The 18,306-nt window shown below is 42.9% G+C and overlaps 1 protein-coding gene across 2 annotated transcripts in view; it reads left to right on the forward strand.

Annotated features, from left to right (window-relative positions):
- Positions 1-18,306, forward strand: part of PDIA5 (protein disulfide isomerase family A member 5) — a 112,244-nt gene that overhangs the window by 65,733 nt on the left and 28,205 nt on the right. For both annotated transcript variants that reach the window (XM_064435017.1, XM_064435016.1), the window contains 2 exons: positions 14,484-14,554; positions 15,858-16,021. In XM_064435017.1, the coding sequence (XP_064291087.1) occupies positions 14,484-14,554; positions 15,858-16,021 (235 nt within the window). The remainder of the gene's footprint in view (positions 1-14,483; positions 14,555-15,857; positions 16,022-18,306) is intronic.

An 18,306-nucleotide genomic window follows, 5' to 3' on the forward strand; every position in this document is an offset into this window, starting at 1 on the left:
ATATACTTCTGTGTAACTAAGAGTAATCAAGGGGATTTCAGCACTGGCCTGGAATTAGCAAGCACTTAAACTCCTGTGTCACCATGCATCATACACGTGACTTGGAGTTTTTCTGGCACACTGTTGTGGTTCAGCCACAGCTCAGCCTCACACACCTGCTCCATCATGGTGGGATGGGGGAGAGTTTGAAAGGTAAAGCCAAGAAAAGTCATGGGTTTGTGGGATAAAGGTAGTTTAACAAGAAAAGCAAAAGCCATGTACAGGGAAACCAAAACAAGGAATTTGTTTACTACTTTGCATTGACTAGCAGCTGCTTGACCATTCCCAGGAGAGCAGAGCTTTATCACACATAGTGCTGAACTTGGAAAGACAAACTCCATCACTCCAAATGTCCCACCCTCTCCCTTTTTCCCCAGTTCTGTATGCTGAGCATGACACCATATGGTCTGTGGTCATTTGGGGTCAGCTGTCCTGGCTGAGTCCCCTGACATCTTGTGCAGTCCTTGTGGTGGGATGGGGTGAGAAGAAGAGGTCTGGATTCTGTAAGCCCTGCTCATCAATAGCTAAAACATCCCTGAGTTACCAGCACAAATCCAACTCATGGCTCAATACCAGCTACTGTGAAGAAAATTAACTCTGTCCCAGCCCAAACCGTCTCACATACATGAGGAGTTGTTTTACTAGAAGAGAATTATTTCAGTCATGCTTTAATTGCATCTTCTGGTGACCAATGCATTAATAGAGTGAAGTATGAAAAGATGTGTGGGAATTGACAGCATTTTATCTGCCCCCTTCCCCCAGTGCTGAAGATACAGCTGAACCAAGCACATCCCAGGTAAATACCTGTGAACTGCACCATTAGGCACTGTGATGGATGTGGCCAGTTGGGTCTCCATGCCTGTGGTACTAATGATCATCCCTGAGGACCACACTGTAATTATTTACAATCAGTTGCACTTATTAGCCCAAGGACATGGTAGCATTTTAAGTGCTGCCTAGCATAACTAAGTTCAAGGAGAGCAGCTAGTGTGTTTTAAACACATCAGGAAGGTCTGCAGCATGCAACTTGCACCTCTTGGGATCAGGGACACCATCCCTTTCCTGCAGTAATTTACCACAACCATTAAACAGAAGATGTGCTGCTGCAGGTCATTGCTGCTGGCGCTGGGCAGTGTGGGTGGGCAGGATGAGTTCATCCTGCTTTCGTTTCACAGGTCACTGGGGACACAGAGCAGGATTTCTAACCTTCTCAAACTCCTTTGCAAAGCCCTTAAGAGGATGTTCAATAAATCTGAATATTTAGCATAGGTAAACAGTGACCCAGCCAGTCAGGCTCTGAAGGCACTCTCCTCCCCAGCCATCTGTGAAGGGTGTGCAGTGTTGTGCTCCTTACTTTAGTATTTTGCTGAAAATTCATAATTTCTGGTGGTGAGCTTGGTGTTATCCTGGATATATCCAGACTACAGTCTTGCAGACATCTGAAGTGTTTTTTCAATGTGTTGTTGTACCCAAAAACTGGGTTCTTATGCACTGTACAAAAGAACAAAGAAAGGACCCTTTCTCCCAAAGGATTTGGTGTTTTTACATGGATTGATTGTGTTTGGTAACTTGAGATGGCAGTTATGTTAGTGGGCCTATTTCTGAATTTATAACAAAGGATTTATTGCACTAACCAAAGTTATTTCTGTGCTATAACATAACTAAAGGCACTGTTGCTGCTTATGATAAGCTTCTGCTAGCAATGAGAATAAAGATTTTGTGTCTGTACGTGCTTCTTGATATCTGTGCCTACAGCTGATCGATTTATTTAGATGCCCAAGATGACAGCTGGGTTCTGAATGTCTCTAAATATGGGTTATGCTGCCAGTCAAGTGTTGTTGAATGCTTTAGTGTCACGGTGACGCGCTGGGACTTAAAATGTTCCTGAGTCCCTTGATCATGAAAAAAAAGCCCTGTTTGTGTTTTCAGTTTCCTCATCAAACTGTTTGCTGAGTCCAATGCAATTTTAAAAATAATTCTGTCCAAAATATTTGCCAAATTAGTGAGGATTGCAGTCTTTCTGACTGTGTTTTGTTGAAGGAATAAAACCCCTACGCATTTATCCTTTCTACATTTTCCCCAGCATTTTTCTCCAAATCACATCTCAGTCACAAAATAAACCCAACCAAGTCACTGAGAGGTCAATTCAAATGCCACTGAAAGGTGTTTAAAGTCCAGGACTGAAATTCAAGTCAACTCAGGAATGTTTTCTTTAGGTGGCTGCTGTTCAGGCACAGGAGTTACTTTTCATTATGTTTTGTAAACACAAGTGACACTGCTAATGTTTTAAAGGATACCTGTTCTTGCAGCCTCATGCAGAATAATGTCCCGGTGCCATTGTGAGCTGTAGGCTGCCCCTGTAGCTTCAGCAGGCACAGACCTGGGCAGTCTCTGATGCTGGCTGGTGGTTGTCGTCAGTCACCCCTGACGTTTGTTTGGGGCTGCTTTGCCCTCTCTCTTACCCCACCAGCCAGAGCAAAGTTTGTGGTCCAGCACTGATGCCAGAGGTAACAAGCAGGAGGAAAAAGTGCTTTGGCTGTACTGTTAGTGTGATTGTGCATTTGGTTTTTAAAGGATTAAACTATTAAAATGTTTTTCTGTAACATTTCTTCCTTGTATGTGGGCTTAAATACAGGTTGAACCTGTGTTCTTCCCAGTCCCCTTCCTAGGGGCTCCTTCAGAGACTGGATAAGCTGATTGCAGGACTTACAGTAGAAAAAAAAGTCAATATCCTTAGTAGGATATTGGAGCCGTTGTGGTTTTTCCTCCATTGATAAAGAGGGAAAGCAGGGATAATGCAGCCTAATAGACCTTTGCTTGCTTCCTCCCAGTGGAAGGGAGTTCAGAAATAAACCTTGAAATGATAAAGTGCATCACAGTTTTCATGTGTTGTTGAAATGTCCATGAAATTCCTTTCCTGTTCTCGGCTATTTTCTCTACCTTTATGAACCAACCCGATAAATTATGCAGTTGCTGCTTTCCAAAGTCAGCTATTCAGCTGTTCAGGTTTTTAATTGCACAGGGAGTGGTTTTATCAATTTGGCTTTGAAAAACAGCTTTTCATACCCTTCACTCCTTCCCTCCTCCCTCCCAGTGCATTAAACCCAAGGTTTTAAGCGACTTTGTGAACTCATGATTAAGAATCCTAACCAATTAGCCCAGTACAAGAAGAAGGCCTCAGCTTCTAACCAAGTAGTGAACTTGGCTCTCTCCCTGCCAGCTCACCATCACTGGTTTCAGTGGCCTTGTTTTTGTTTCTTATTTCTGCATGTGATGAGATTGGGCTGTAGGAATCCAGTGCTCACTTTAAATATGAAGCAGAGTGATCCCAAAATGTGTGCACAAAATAAAATCTGTTTTTTCAAACCATGTTTTACAACTATAAATAAATAAGTCTCCCTTTCAGACCCCCACTGGTTCCTTCTGAAAGCAAGCTATGTTCTTGTGATCTGTAATTGGGATGTCTGTTGGCAGCATCAACAGAAAGGCCACGAGTTGAAAAGGCTGAAGAATAATCTACTCTGCAGCCTGAAAAAAATGGCCTTTCTAGTATAGGTCGGCAGCAGCCTAACATTGGCAGCCTGTGATAAATAAAGAAATTAAATTATTTATAAATAAATAGTTTTTTCCATGCTAATTCATGATTCAATCAAAGATTTTTTTAAAATGTCAACCAACGCAGTTGTTCCAGTAGAGATTAAAGGCCTGTGGGTTATCCAGGCATCCAGCATCACTGTATGTGGACGGGAACATCCTTTAATTTTCATTTGTTCCTGTCATATATGACATTTGTGATTTTCAGAATAAAATGTTGGTTTTTCAGTGGGTACTTTGACATCTGCCTTCAGATGCAGAGCCTCTGGGATAAAGGCAGACAGTGGGTAGCTGGGAAGCTGGTTTTGGTGCACCTGTGCAGGTCTGGATTGTGTAAGTTTGTAGTGTGTAAGGCAGGTTGTACATCTGGAATCTGGTCAGATGCCATGTCCCTGTGATGCAGGTGCATGTACTAGCCCACAGGAAGCCACACAAGGAGATATTTGTGTGTCAGGGTGCTTGCTGTGGGCCACCAGACCCTATGAACTTATTCTTCTTGTTTCAGAGTAATTAGAGAAAGCTTTGGACAAGTCAAACTTTCTGGACTGTTATGTGGGTCACAGGCAGTGCCTGCCTCTGGTGGGATTTTGGTGGAGCAATGCAGATGTCAGGGTGGGCTGTTGCAGTGCCCACATCACTGAAAACTGAATTGTTGTGTAAGGGCACTTGGATGATGAATGTTGCTGTTTAGGAGTCTGGACAGATTGTTGAAGAGAAAAGATGTGCTTCAATTTCAGAATAGTGTTTCCTGACTCTCTGTGTCCCATAGGCTCCTATTTCTAATGTTTCCTTAGTGTATTTTTAATGGGATATATAATAAAAGGCTTCCCTGTACAAGCATAAATTGTGCCAACTTTCTGTGCACTGTATGTATGTACTTCTCAGCTGAACATTCCTGGCAGGCTTCTGGAGCAGATACATTCTTCACGTAAACCAGTTAGAAACTGGTGCATTCTTGGCTTCAGAATCTGCTTCCACTGAGATGAGCAAGTCCTGAGTGTTGATTTCAGAGAGAGGAGGTCTGGGACACTTAGTCTGGGTTCTTCATTATTTAAAAGCATGGAAGTCTATAACAAGATGTTGCTTGATAATATGTATATTTGAATATCACCAAAAATCTTAGGGAGTGTAAACAGTTCAGCATAAGTGGCCTGCCAGTGCAGTGACCTGTCTCATTAAACTAATCACATAAATTATTTTCAGGGAGATTTAATCACACATTAAAATAGAAGTTCTTGGAAGGGCAGCAAGCCAGGAGAATTAAAAACCTGACATGGATTTTTCCTTTAATGACAATACCACTCATGTTTCTCAAGAATCTAAAAATAAAAATCAATGTGTGTTTTTAGTGGTACTTAATATAAATGGGAATGTGAAGAGTATAAGAATCCTGATAATTATCTTGTGCAGTAAAACTTGATAGGATACCTAATGGAAGGATGAAGACTGTAATGACTGATACCATTGTGTCTTTTTTGTCAGTCTTCTGATACTGGAGCACACAGTTCGTACGGGATTATTGTCTCTTTGAAGCAGTTTGTGCTCTTTGAGCAAGGTATGGTCATAAAAAAGGACGATCCAGTGATAAAAGCAATTGCCTTGGGCTGGAGATGTAAAAGTTTAGTTCTTTGCTTTGCTTTGCTTTGATTTGTGTAGTCACGACCCACGTCACTAAATATTTGTCGGTTTCCAACCTGTGAAGTGGAGATAGCATTTCACCTTGCGTGGGTGTTTTATCTAGCAAGCCATGGCCACTGCAAGCTGCTCCAGTATTGCAGGAATTGAGATATGGAAGGTGTGTGAGCTCTGCACAGTCTTGATTAACGTGAAGGAAGTAGGATTTTGCCTTTGGTGCTCCCTGGCTTGTGGCAGACATCAATTTTTTGGCCCCCAAGTTTAGGAAACCCCATCTGCCACTGGGTGAGCACAGAGCTCAGACAAGATTATCATGGCTGGAGCTGATGACTCGCAACCTGGTAGCTGCTCATGCCAGGACTGAAAGGGAGGAGCCTTGACTTGCTGTGGTTCAGCATCACAACAGGGAGAGTGGCAATTGTGGGGTGGTTTGGGCTGCTCTGCCTTTGGGCTGGATCTCGACTTGCTCTGTGGCGTGATGCTCTTCTGGGGACACGGCAAGTACAATGAATAACTTACTTGGTAGCAGTCGTGGGTGTTGAGCAGAATGCAGGGTAGAAGTAAAGGAAGAAAAAAAGGAGACAAAATGTGGGGATTTGGGGGTTGTGAAATTTGAGAGGTTTTTTCAAAATGCATTGCTGTATGCTCACCTCCAGTTGGGAGCAATTACTTTGTCTATTAAAGAAGACATTTGCAAAGGCTATACCAATCAGAAAAAAAGCTTCATGTGAATGTGTGGCAGGTGGTGTGAAGGGAACATTAGTTTCTTTGGGGATTTGCTGCCTCATTTCTCACATTACTATTGCCTTCCCTCTCTCCTAACGAGTCCTTACCGACTGACTCAGCCTGTGACACAGGAATAGCTGCCAGAGCACCAAGGAGCAGCTGACGGGGGCAGCTGAAGAGGGACTGGCCTCATTCTCTGGGTATTTGTTGTAGGTTATTCAGGTGTTCAGAGGGGTCTTTTAGAGGACTTAGGTAATTTTAGCTGTTAAAAATACACATTTGAATGTGTGAATTGGATGACTGTCCTCCTGGCAAGCTTGACCCCAGTGTACATATAAGCCCTTAATGCTCTTGTGGTGAGTTCTGATAGGAGTGAAACATAACTTACTTTCTAGGTCTCTAATGATGGGGTAACAGTAGGAATTAGCGTTAAGAATGAGACTCCAGGTTTATTTTTTCTGAAATAAATTAATTTCCTTGCTTGGATAAGCTCAATATACTGTGCAGGGCTCTCATTTGGAAAATGCCTTATAGTATCTAGGCTACTTGAGTCATTACCAGTGGAGTTTTCATTGTCAGGTTTATCTTCCTAAATACTTTATGGCTTCAACTTTTATTCTGTGAAAGGTAGAGGACTTACATAAAGGGCAAATAGTGAACAGAGACACCTAGAGTCTGCCTGTCTGCTCCTTGTGCCCTTTCAGATGGTGAGTAGGCAAGTGATGCCATTTTTCTGAGTTACTAATGAATGAATTAATTGCTTGGACACTGAGGCGTTGTGCTGATGGTGGAGCTGTGTCTTCTGGGCTTCTGACTGCTTTGTGCTTGGCAACCATGCCAGCACTCTTCTCCTAAATAGGTGAATGGATCTCAGCTGGTAGCCACTTCTGCTGTGACTTTGGACAAAAACTGTGCATTCTGCATAGTATCTCCTCTTGATACTTGACTTTTCCAGATATCTTCACAGTAATATTCCATGTCACTCTTCCTTTTAACCTCCCTGCCCCATGAGCTTGAGTTCATTGAGATGTACCTTTCTTAGGAAGATCTCTTTGCATGGCATCCATTTTGCTGGTGTCTTACACAAATTGCATCCTAGGAAATAATTCACAGGTTATGCTGTTTTTGTGAGCTCAACATTCAAAGCTCTTTCATCTCACCTGTGTTCTCTGGCATTTTCATTGCTTATCCAAAGCATAAAGTCTTCCATACTGGAATAGGAGTGTGAGGGAAATCAGCGCAACTTCTCTTCCCTCCTCAAGGTAAAATTTTGTTGTTCACCTGGCAATGGAGAAGGGGGGGAATCTTTTTAGGATGTTAAATAATTCTGGCTTAATTGGGAAGGAAACCTTCTGGTGGTATTTTTCATAAACTCTCAACAATTTCACCTTAAGGCAACCATGCTGTTGTCTCACATTTCAATAGGGGAAGATTAATTTTCAACACCTACTCAGGGCCACGTTCCTCAGAGCTGGTGTAGGAAGTGTAATTCATATCTCCCAATGCCAGCTGATCCACCTTCCTTCACTTCTTTTCCCTCCCAAGAGGGATGGTAGGAGGCACCATCATTTCCCAAAGCTGATTTCTACCAGTTGCACCACAGTCTTGAGTGAGAGGGTGTATATATGCAGTTTTAGTGTATACATGGAGTGTAATCTCCAATAGCCAGAAGCTGAAACCACCTTTGGAATGAAAATAAGGAACCATGTGATTTTTTTGTTTTAGTTTATTTTACATAAAGATGATTATTAACTTTGAGGTTGTTCCTGGATGTGTGCTGGAGTCTGTACTGTGCAGATGGGGTATATTTTTTCAAAGGCTGCTTTCAGGAGTCCAACTCAGTGCCCTGTGAGCTCAGAAGCAGAGTGCACACTGAGGACATGATGGAGCAGAAATCTCTCCTCCTGCCTGACTCCCAGGAATCCCTGGGAGGCAGCAGCCTCTGGCTGACGTTAGCCTAGGAGAATATTCACCTTTCCCCTGAGCCTGAGTCAGAAGACACGCTCCAGTGTGACCAGAAATAAAGGCAGAAGTGTGTGTTGTGCAGTTCACCAGAGCTGCTGTCCTTTAAATCCTGTGCAGGCAGCCTGCAGCACCCACTCCATGTCTGCCCCCTGTGCTGAGCCTTCCCAAGGGCTGTTGCTGACTAAAGGTGGCCCTTCTGCCAGAGCTGTGAATATGGCACGGATGCAGACAGTGTTCCTGGAGGATATGTTTAATTAAACTCTCTTCCCAGTTTGATCTGATTTATGTAATGCATCTGACTGTCTTTTTTAAAAATAATAAAATAGCTTTAACTTGTACTACAACTGTCTAAAACTGTTACGATTCTTCTGAGCAGTTTCAGTGATGCTGAGAGGGAAGAAATGATGCCACCATCAAAAAGACAAGATGGTGTCTGGGTTTGGGTCACTACCACCTCAGCAAGTCATACGGACAGGAGAAAGTGTGACCAATTTGTAATAATTTTGTGGCCCGACTTCACACTGAAGGGCTCCTGGAAGCAGGCAGAGACTTTCTTCTGCGTGGCCATGCTGGGATTGGATTTGCACAGCTCATTGCACGCACAGATTGCCTGCACTCTGGGCTGATGGCAGTGCCAGTGAGGTGGTGATGATGGCGGGGCCGAGCCGCTGCAGTGCTCGGGGATGAGCGGCGCAGCCCACGCAGCGTTCGGCTGCAGCCGCAGCAGCACTGACTGCAGTAATCCAAACTGCTTAAGTATTTTCCTTCTAATGCTGCATTTCTAGTTCCTCAGAGCCTTTTCCAGACTGACCTTTCATGGGCTTTGTCTTTTGTAAAGCCGTAAAGCTGTTTGCTTGTCACTGATCTCTAAGCAGTGTAATGCCTGGTGGAATCAAACCTGCCTTTAAAAATACATTATTGGGGGTGGGGTGGCTGGATTTGTGTATGCATGCACACATTTCTAGCTGTTGGAAATCTGAATTCAATATCATGTTAAAGATGTTGAAGATATGCCTCTTATAAGAAAGCATCAAGTCTTGAAACGTCCTTGTCTTTAAGTATCTGGAATTTTACCTGGGTGTGCAGTGCTGCTGGTGAGAAGATGAATGGTTTGGTAGGAGTAAGTACCCAGAGGAAAAAGGTTGTGCAAAATTCTTTGAGCTCCTGATCCTTCCTAAGGTGATTTTTGGTTTGGTTTGGTCTGGTTTGCTTTTTTGTTTGTTTGTTTGCCTTTTTTTTGTTTTTTTTTGTGCGTGGCAATTGTGGCATGGCCTGACTGCTCTAACCATTGTGACGATTACGTGAACATGCAACCATCATGATTGCAAATTTATACCTGTGATTAGGGGGAGAAACAGCTGCTTTTGTCATCCTCCCTCCCTGCCAAATTTGTGGATGATTTTCCATCAGATGTCTGCAATGCAGATGGCTAAATTATGCACGGAAGTCTGCAGCTGTTGTAGTTTATGCTCTCCTGCACCGGTGAAGGAACTGTAGACTGCCCCATGTCAGACTGAGAGATCCTCTTTTACATGATGCATAAGAATCTTTGCATGTTACAGACTTCCATGGCAGAAGAGAATACATTTGTGTTCCTGCATGGGTGATAAGAGGGCTGGCATTTGTGTGTCCTTGCTGTGGCTGCTGTGTTGCTGTGGCTGTTCCCTGCTCCATGTAGGTACTCCTGCTTTCATATGCAGGGATGAGAGTTCAAAGTTAACAACGTTTACTTGTAAGAACTGGCTATTCTGCTGTTTTCAGAAGTCACTGCTCCTCTGGGATTAAGGATAGAGAAACCCATGGTGTTATCCCTAGGTGTTAAATGTTTAGAGAGCAAAGGTGCATCTGAATTTTTTGACTTTTTTTCTTTTTCTTGAAGTTGTCTGTAAATCTTCTATGAGTGTATTCTGAACTGCCAGTGGCCCACTTGCTGAAAGCAGGACATGTTTTGTGCTTCAAATTCATCTTCTCGTCAGGCTAATGGAGGTATTTTTGGTGTGCAGCTATAGATGGAAATAGAGCTGGCATTATACAATAAATCGCTGGTACATGATAACAGTATTCGAGCAGTCTGTTGATGACAGAAATGTAATGATTCTTTAAAATCTTTATTTGCAATTTAGTTTACCTCTAGGGTTCTTGATGTCAGAAATAGCTTCTTCACAACTGCCTGGATGTTGTCTTTTATCTCTTGCTTGTCACGCACACTTCAGATCCTCAGACAATGTTGTCTTGATATGAGAGGACATGGCCAAAAGCATGGCTTTTATTTATGTAGTCACAATAACCCGAAAGAAGCAAACAGTGAATGACAGAGAGAAACAGAGATTTATATTCTTGAGACATCACTGAGACAGCATATGCAGGAGCTTAGCTGGAGCTGCTTGACTGGTTTTCTGCCTGTAAGACTTGGTTTTAACAGTAAAAGTACTGGTATTAGTTCATTTCTGGAAAGGTTTGGAGCAACTGTGTTGTGAGTCTTTGCCATGGTGCCAAACAGGCTGCTATAAACAAATACAGATATTTCCTTGGAAAAAGAGTTGCTTGGTGTGTTTGTTAAGCTTTCCTTTGTCCCATGTGCTGCTCACCCTTTCACTTCAGCATTGCTCTGTCCACACTTGGCCTTTGCCTCTACATTTGCATATGGTCACACTCTACAGAGGACAAAGTGCTGAGCAAGTGTTGTCCTCTGCCCTGCAGTGGGACCCTGGAGGGAGGTGACTTGTCTGCACTGAGGTGACGTGGGGACATTTGATCACCATTGTCTGGGGGTGCAGCTGAGCTAAGCTGTGTGACAGTAACTGCACCAAAGGAAGGAGCTGCTTATCTGCCCATCTGCACAGTGCAAATGAGAAGGTTGATTATAAATAAACTGGGAAAGCAGAATTCTTGCTTCATTTAGACATCTGTTTTAAACATGGTTAGCAAGGGTGCGTACCAGTACCTAACACTGATTTTTGTAAGCTTTGACTTACAAAAAACTTTCCCTGACTTACACTTGACTTTCCCTGTCTTCTAACACTTCCTTTTTGCTTATCTGTGTGCTCTTTTTATCTGAGCCTTGGTCCTAGCAGCCTGGGGCTCCTTTTGTGCAAGAGGAGCAAGATGAGGTGTTAGAGGATCTGAGGAGTTGTCCTGAACTGCTCAGCAGAACCAGGCACTGAACCTGGACTGGTTTCTGCTGCTGGGTGGAGAGTAACTCTGTCTTGCACCCCCAGAGCAGCTGCTTGTCTTCTGCAAGGAGTGACTGAGGCTATGGGAGTCCTCTTGGATAGACACCTTCAAGACCCTAGTGTGTTCCCAGCAGCCATGTCCCACAGAGGCTCAGAGGGTGGAGCAGGCACAGGACATCCTTGTATTGAGTGCAGTCTTTCTTCTCACCCGGGATCAAGCGAGTCGCTTCCCTTGCTTAGACTTCCAGTTTTAATGGCAGTAAGCACTTAACAGGACAGTGCACCTTCCAGAAGCACATCTGTCACAGATGCCCACTGCAGAGCTGTGGGCTCCTTCCACTGTCCCAGCAGCACACAGGAGCATCTGGGCTCAGAGCTCTAGGGTTCTTGTTATTTTCCCCACTCATTTTATAAACAAAGCATCTAAAACTAGAGGAGCTTAGCACAAAGGGATGAAGCTGCTGCTGAACAACCTAATGTAGCAATCAAAGGAGAGGCAATGACCTTGGAATTAATTTAAATAACTTTTCATTGCCCTCAAAAATTTAATGGTAGTCTTCACAGGATTATTCAAAGACAGGATAAATAATCATAGGAGAGATTAATTGATTTTCAGTTTGTAGGTCTGACTTGTAATTCATACCTTTTCTGCAGTGGTAGGTGAAAGCAGGCTGTAGCTCACAATAGCAAAATTCTCATGAAGACAGCCAGAAAAGCATTGTTTATTGTGGGAGAAATTAAAATTTGTTGTCGCTCTCTCAGGTTCAGTTTAATGTCGTGACTTTTTCCCAGGCTGATACATCATGCTGTCCTCTGTCAGGGGTAGAACAAGCATTCACAATAAAGATTTGAAGACTTCAGTCTGCATTAAGTGCCTTTTAAAGATCTGATGTTGCTTCCCTTTATTTTAAGCCTGAGTGAGTTAGCTTTGTGGCAGTCAGTAGTGCTGTGTCTGTGTGATGTTCATGAAAGAACCCGGAACAGTGACATTTCATGGTTTGGACATCTTGGTCCAAAATATTACTTACATGATCTTCAGATGTTTTGGATATTTTTTCATTTCCTGGTCAAAATATGCCTGCGTTGTTGGTTTGGGTTTTTTCCCCTCTGCATAGCTTTGTGAAAACTCTGGTTCTTAATGCCTTTGGTTGATCAGATCTAATTAATGATTGTAATACAGCTGGAATATAGTGTAGATTATGTGGATACTGCAGCTAGAGCACAGCATGAACCTTGCTGTGGCTAAGGGACACACTGTGTAAATCCCATCAAGGTGAAGTTAGCCCTGCAGAAAATCATTGTTTGTACAAATTTAAGCTACCTAATTCAGAGAGGTTTCCAGGTATCTGAGCTGGGAGTTGAGATGCCCTTTGGTTAAAAGGGAGGAAGAGCACAAAATGAATTACGTTCCCTGCTCCTAAAAGGAGAAATAAATCAAATGGGGCAGGTGTCAGAGGGATCTGTCAGCCCCTTACACAAAACCATATGCCTGCAAGTTTTCTGTGGGTGGCAAATAAATCATTTTCCAACCTCTTTTGTGCTTTTAACCAAGATAAGCAGTGCTGAGACAGTAACTCTTCCTCAGCCTATCCCAGCTTCTTCCTGAATTCTCCTGTGAAGCTGTCGCATCAGGTTCCCAGCATTCTCACACCATGGTGTAAAATTAAAGCAAAGCTTTCTCCACCAGCTGAGCTCCCCTTGTTCTGCTGCTCCTTCCACATTACTGGTTTTTTTGCTTAAAAGGATGGCATGGGGCTCTTTAGTGCTGTGGTCTCTGTGCAGATGACTATGTGGTATGGACTGTGGCTGGTGTTTGAACAGGAGCTGGTCTGAGATCAGCCACTTTGGTATTTGCTGTAATTCTTAGGTGGGATTTGCAGTTGTTGTTCAAATGTGTTCACCCTGTTCTATAAACATGCCCTGAAAGTGTTCCATGATGGGCTGTGGTGGCTGAAGCTCTGTTTGCTCTGGTGAAATTATTTATACCTGGATGTCTTACTGCTTCTTGGCTGCCTTAGGCTGTATAAAACATGCTTGCCTGGTTGAGTTCAGGCCCAGATTTGTCTGCTGGCTTCAGCCACCATCCCATTAGAGGGAAACAAAGCAGCACTGAGGTTCAGAGTCCTTGGTTTATTTTCTTTTTGGACAATGGTGTAAAAATAGCCCCAGCCCTGTTGCCCGAACACCTCGGAGTCAGCTTTTGCTGGCATGCATTGAAACACATTTCTAGCTGTATCTTCTGATACAGCTTCCAAAAGCTCAGCAAAGTCTGGGCTTTCAAGTGCCCCTTCCAACAATAACAGCTCAGGAAAGCGAGCTGGCTGCTGCTGCAGAGGAGGGGGAGAGGTGCAGCAAGGCGCTGCACGGGGATTGCAGCGCTGCGGGGCCGTGCCAGCGCCTGGTCCCAGCTGCCTGCACCTCCAGTCAGACCTGAGCCTCACCTGCTGGGTGTTCACCCCAGCCCCTTGTCCCTGTGCACTGTCCCCAGGGGGGCTGCCATTGTGCCAGTCCCTTGGGGACAGGGAGAGGCTGTCACTGAGGCCCAGCAGTGCACTGGAGGTGCCAAAGCGTGGCAGGACCCTCACCTGGGGCCTGAAAGTTCAGCAGCTGCACCAGCTGAAAGAAGTTTAATTTACACCCAAATAACTTATTCTAAGTCTGCTTTTCTCACTCATACATTCATTTTACTTTATTGTAATGTCAGCACTTAGCAGTGAAGTAATGGCAGATCTCTGGAGAACCTCGCACAAGCGAGAAGGCACCATTATCTCGGTTTTACAGATCCTGCTTATGTTGGGAACATATGTGGTGGTGTAATTACACTGATGTGATTAAATCAGTGCAAATCCTTCCTAGAGGGACATGCTGCACCACTGTAAAGCAGGGCTTATTATCAGTGCAGTTGAATTCAAATTATATTACTCTATTAAGCTGTGCTAGTGTAAGCCCCCTCAAAGTCACAAAGTCACGTGAGGAGCTTTGTTGTTTCTTTTTAAAGCAGATAAAGATTTGGAAACTGAAATGGGTGAGGTTGTGCTCTGCCCAAGAGCATGCTAGAAGAAATGAACTTGACAAATGTTTATAGTACTTTTTGCAAGGAAAGAGGTGTGGGTGTGAAAGCGGGGGTGTATTATTGTTATTATTTTTAATAGATGAAATTCTTGGTTTAAACTGTTGTGGCCATTTTGGAAAAAATCCTATATCATACTAAGGCTTTACAAATATATTAAATAAAATGCATACAAAATTCTAGTACATCTTCACTACATGGTTTTGGATTTTGATAATGGCTGAATAGGTCAATGAATAACCATGGTATATACAATTTAATTGTTTTTTTTTTTTTGGCAGGGTGTGGGCACTGTAAGAAAATGAAGCCAGAATATGAGAAGGCTGCAGAGTTTCTCCATGTAACCAGTGATGTAAGCTAATTTCCGTTATTATATCCTTCAAATAATCAGTAATAAATAACCAGAGTAATAAAAGTGACTTTTCTCCCTACAACAAATTCAGCTGTTCTCATCCTCCCACAGGACCCTTCAAAATGTGCTTCCAAAGTACAGTCTCATCGCTAATGCATGAGCCCTGCCAAAGTCTGAGAAAGAACATTCTGTCTTGAAGGAAAACAAAATCGAAAAATGTTTATGTATTCTACTGTAGGCCCTATACATAATATGATCAAATCCAAAAATGGATTTTTTTCCTCTTACTTAAAGACATTGAATGTGAAAAAACATAGGCTTTTATTTATGAATTAGATTTGGAAAAAACCAAAAGGGGTTGATCCCTCTTTCAAATACCCTGTTTTTAATGGTTGCACTACTCCATTAGCTTCATCATAAGTGCTCCATCAGCATGGCTGGAGAAGAGAGATCCAGTAATACAAGTATTAGTGCTATTGATTCAGTCTTGTGCTGTGTATGCCATGCAGGAGAAGTAGAATTGGTCTCTCCCATAGTTTAAGCATCTTCTGTGGAGACATCTAAAGTTCCTTTATTGCTGTTGGAGAGGGAGGAGATGAGAAAAACAGAGATCCAGTGAATCACACTTTACAAATGCCTGTTCTTCTGTGTCTCTAAAGACGGTCCATGAAAAGATACCAACAAGTTAGGGAAAGATGAATTTGCCTTAAGGTAAACTTACCTTTAGCAGTGCTTGTTTCTTCTGGGAGAAACAGGGATATGCAGGAGGAAATGCAATTTCTGGGAATGGCTCTTAAGCATTATAGCATGAATTATATAAAGAGAATCCATTGGAAATAGGAGGGGAACAGGTAAGACTCTGGTAATGTTTAGTCCACAGTGTGTCCCTTTCTGATTTTGCATCAGTTGTCTGTGTCTTGTTGTATGTCTGTGCACAAAATCACAGAATTAGTCAGGTTGGAAAAGACCACTGAAATCAAGTCCAGCCCATGACCAAGCACCACCACGTCAACTAGACCATGGCACCAAGTGCCACATCCAGTCTTTCCTTAGACACCTCCAGGGATGGTGCCTGTACCATCTCCCTGGGCAGCCCATTCCAATGTCTAATCACCTTTTATGTGAAAAAATTCTTACTCATGTCCAACCTGAGCCTCCCCTGGCACAGCTTAAGACTATGTCCTCTTGTCCTAGAGGCAGCAAAGGTGCCTAGAGCATGAGTTATTGCCCCCGAGCCCTCTGTGTCCTGCTGAAGGGGGGGGTGTATGTGGCTGGGATTTACAGGAGGTGTTTCCTGTTTCAGAGTCCAGGTGTCCTTGCAGCAGTCGATGCGACCGTCAACAAGGCTCTGGCAGAAAGATATCACATCTCAGGGTTTCCTACTTTGAAGTATTTTAAGGATGGAGAGGAGAAGTACACTCTGCCACACCTCAGAACAAAGAAGAAGATCATTGACTGGCTGCAAAAGTAAGTTTTGAGGGTTTTAAGATAGTATTAGGATTCCTGGTTAGTGACTCCTGCGCATGGCTTTGATGAGTAACTAAACAGAGCTTCAACACTGCCTAAATCCCTTGCTAACAAAATTACACTGAATTCCAGTATTCAAACCCACAGAAACATGTATATTAATTACGGTCTCTAATACACAAATCCTTTATTTGCCATGGGGTTTTTCATAGCTGCCCTGGTATTTCTTTCCCAAACTAAATATTTTTCAAATACACCTTAAGCCTTTCCCTGGAGAAGGAATAGCAATGGCTCTGAAAAATAAACAGAACATTTGTTGTTCCCTCTTTATACAAAGCAGCAGATCCCAGTGTTAGTAACTGAATTTCTACAGTTGTATTTTTCTCTTTCCAGCATTTCAGAGCCAGTGCCTAGAATTCCACCCATGTGGGGCTGAAGGAAAGCCAGTGTGACCAACAAAACCAGCACCTTTGAGTGCACTAACCAACTTTTCTTGGGTGGTGTGCTGAAATATGCAGAATTAAGTTTGATATGAAAATTATGACAATAATTCCATTTCAAAATAAATTGCTGGTACGATTCTCTCTTTAAGCATGCATTATATATGCATGTATGTAAAAGTATGCATATATATATAAAATATGCATTTTCTTTAGGTACTGTAAGCCTAATGTATTTTCTGCATTAGTCAAGGGGAAGCAAACCTGCCAGAGTTTTGTGTATATTTTAATAATTTAACTACTACATGCAGTTGGCATGAGGAATGTAATCTTTATTTCTTTATTTTCCCCCTCTTATTTGGTGGGGGAAGAGGTTGTGCGGGTTTTTTGGGTTCCTTTTCTTTTCTTTTCTTTTCTTTTCTTTTCTTTTCTTTTCTTTTCTTTTCTTTTCTTTTCTTTTCTTTTCTTTTCTTTTCTTCTCTTCTCTTCTCTTCTCTTCTCTTCTCTTCTCTTCTCTTCTCTTCTCTTCTCTTCTCTTCTCTTCTCTCTGACTGCTTCAAAGCAGGTAGTGGATATGGTCTGGCAGTATCATTGTAGTATGTTGAGGAGCTTTATCTGTGTTTTACTTTTAGACATGGTACTCCCTTGGCCTCCCTGCCCACTCAGGCTGCAGGCTGCTGTATCTGTATTGTACATGAAGTCATTGTCCTCTTTTCACTGCTTTCCTCAACTCTTTTGAGCACTGTGCACTTCGTAGTGAGTTAAACAGTCAGGCTGATGCTGCCTGTACCGGCAGGTGAACAAGCAATTCACATGGAAAGGAGCAGAAAAGTGGTATTAATTCTTCTGGATCCTGCTGTGGCTCTTGAAGACTTTTGTCTGCAGCCTCAGCTAGTCAGCAGCAGAGGTGAAGCCCAGGCAACTTGTCTCCTGCTCTTGGCTCCTGGGTGTTCTCCCAGCTGGAGATGCAGTAGGATAACATCCTTGTTTTCTGACAGGGATAGAATTGGCACAGCTGCACTGAAGCTGGTGGAAATAGGGATGCATCTGGGGTGCAGGCTGGTGATGGAAGTACAGCTTGTGGAGACGTGTCTCAATGGGTGGTTGTAGCCACGCAGGTTTTGGCTGTGGTTCCTCTCTGGTGATTGTGCTGCCACACTAGGTTGTTACCAGTTGCTAGGTAGTTTATTCTAGGTCAGCATGGAAAATTTTGTGTGAGAGTAAAGTCGCACCTCTGTAACTGTAATCAGTGATAGCTCACAACAACTGTGTTCATGGAGGAATTCAGCTAAAGGACACACTGTGTAACTTTCTCTGAAACACATCTAAGTCTTTCTCTAAAACCTGGAAAATCAGTGATGGTGGAAATGCAATGAATGTCCACCAAGTGACCTTGAGAAGGACTTTAAAAATTGAGTTTTTCTCCACTTGGTTTTTATGTACCTGATACAACTTAAAATGGTGTCATTTAAAGTGTCAGGAAAGTCTGAAAAGCTAATTTATTACCAAGGCGACATATGAAGGTCTTTATACTGTGGCACCATTCTGATGATTTTATATAAAGTAATCACTATTTAAGATACAGCAGGAATGAATTTAATGAGTCTGAGAGAGGTCTGTGAGCTAGTGAATAGCAGAATTTTTGTTAGATACACTCTGGGTGTGCGGGACTGCTCTGATCCAGCCAGTATGTGCAGTCATAATTGAAACCTGACATTCTCTTTACCAAAGTAAAATATGCTGGTTCAGTCACCCCCAGTATTCCAAGTGGAACGATGCTGATTTTTGCATCCTGGCTTTAATATCTGAATTCTAGAGAAGGTCATGAAATTCTTTACAGAAGTT

The sequence above is a fragment of the Passer domesticus genome, chromosome 10 (assembly GCF_036417665.1).
Source record: "Passer domesticus isolate bPasDom1 chromosome 10, bPasDom1.hap1, whole genome shotgun sequence".
NCBI classification, from domain to species: Eukaryota; Metazoa; Chordata; class Aves; order Passeriformes; family Passeridae; genus Passer; species Passer domesticus.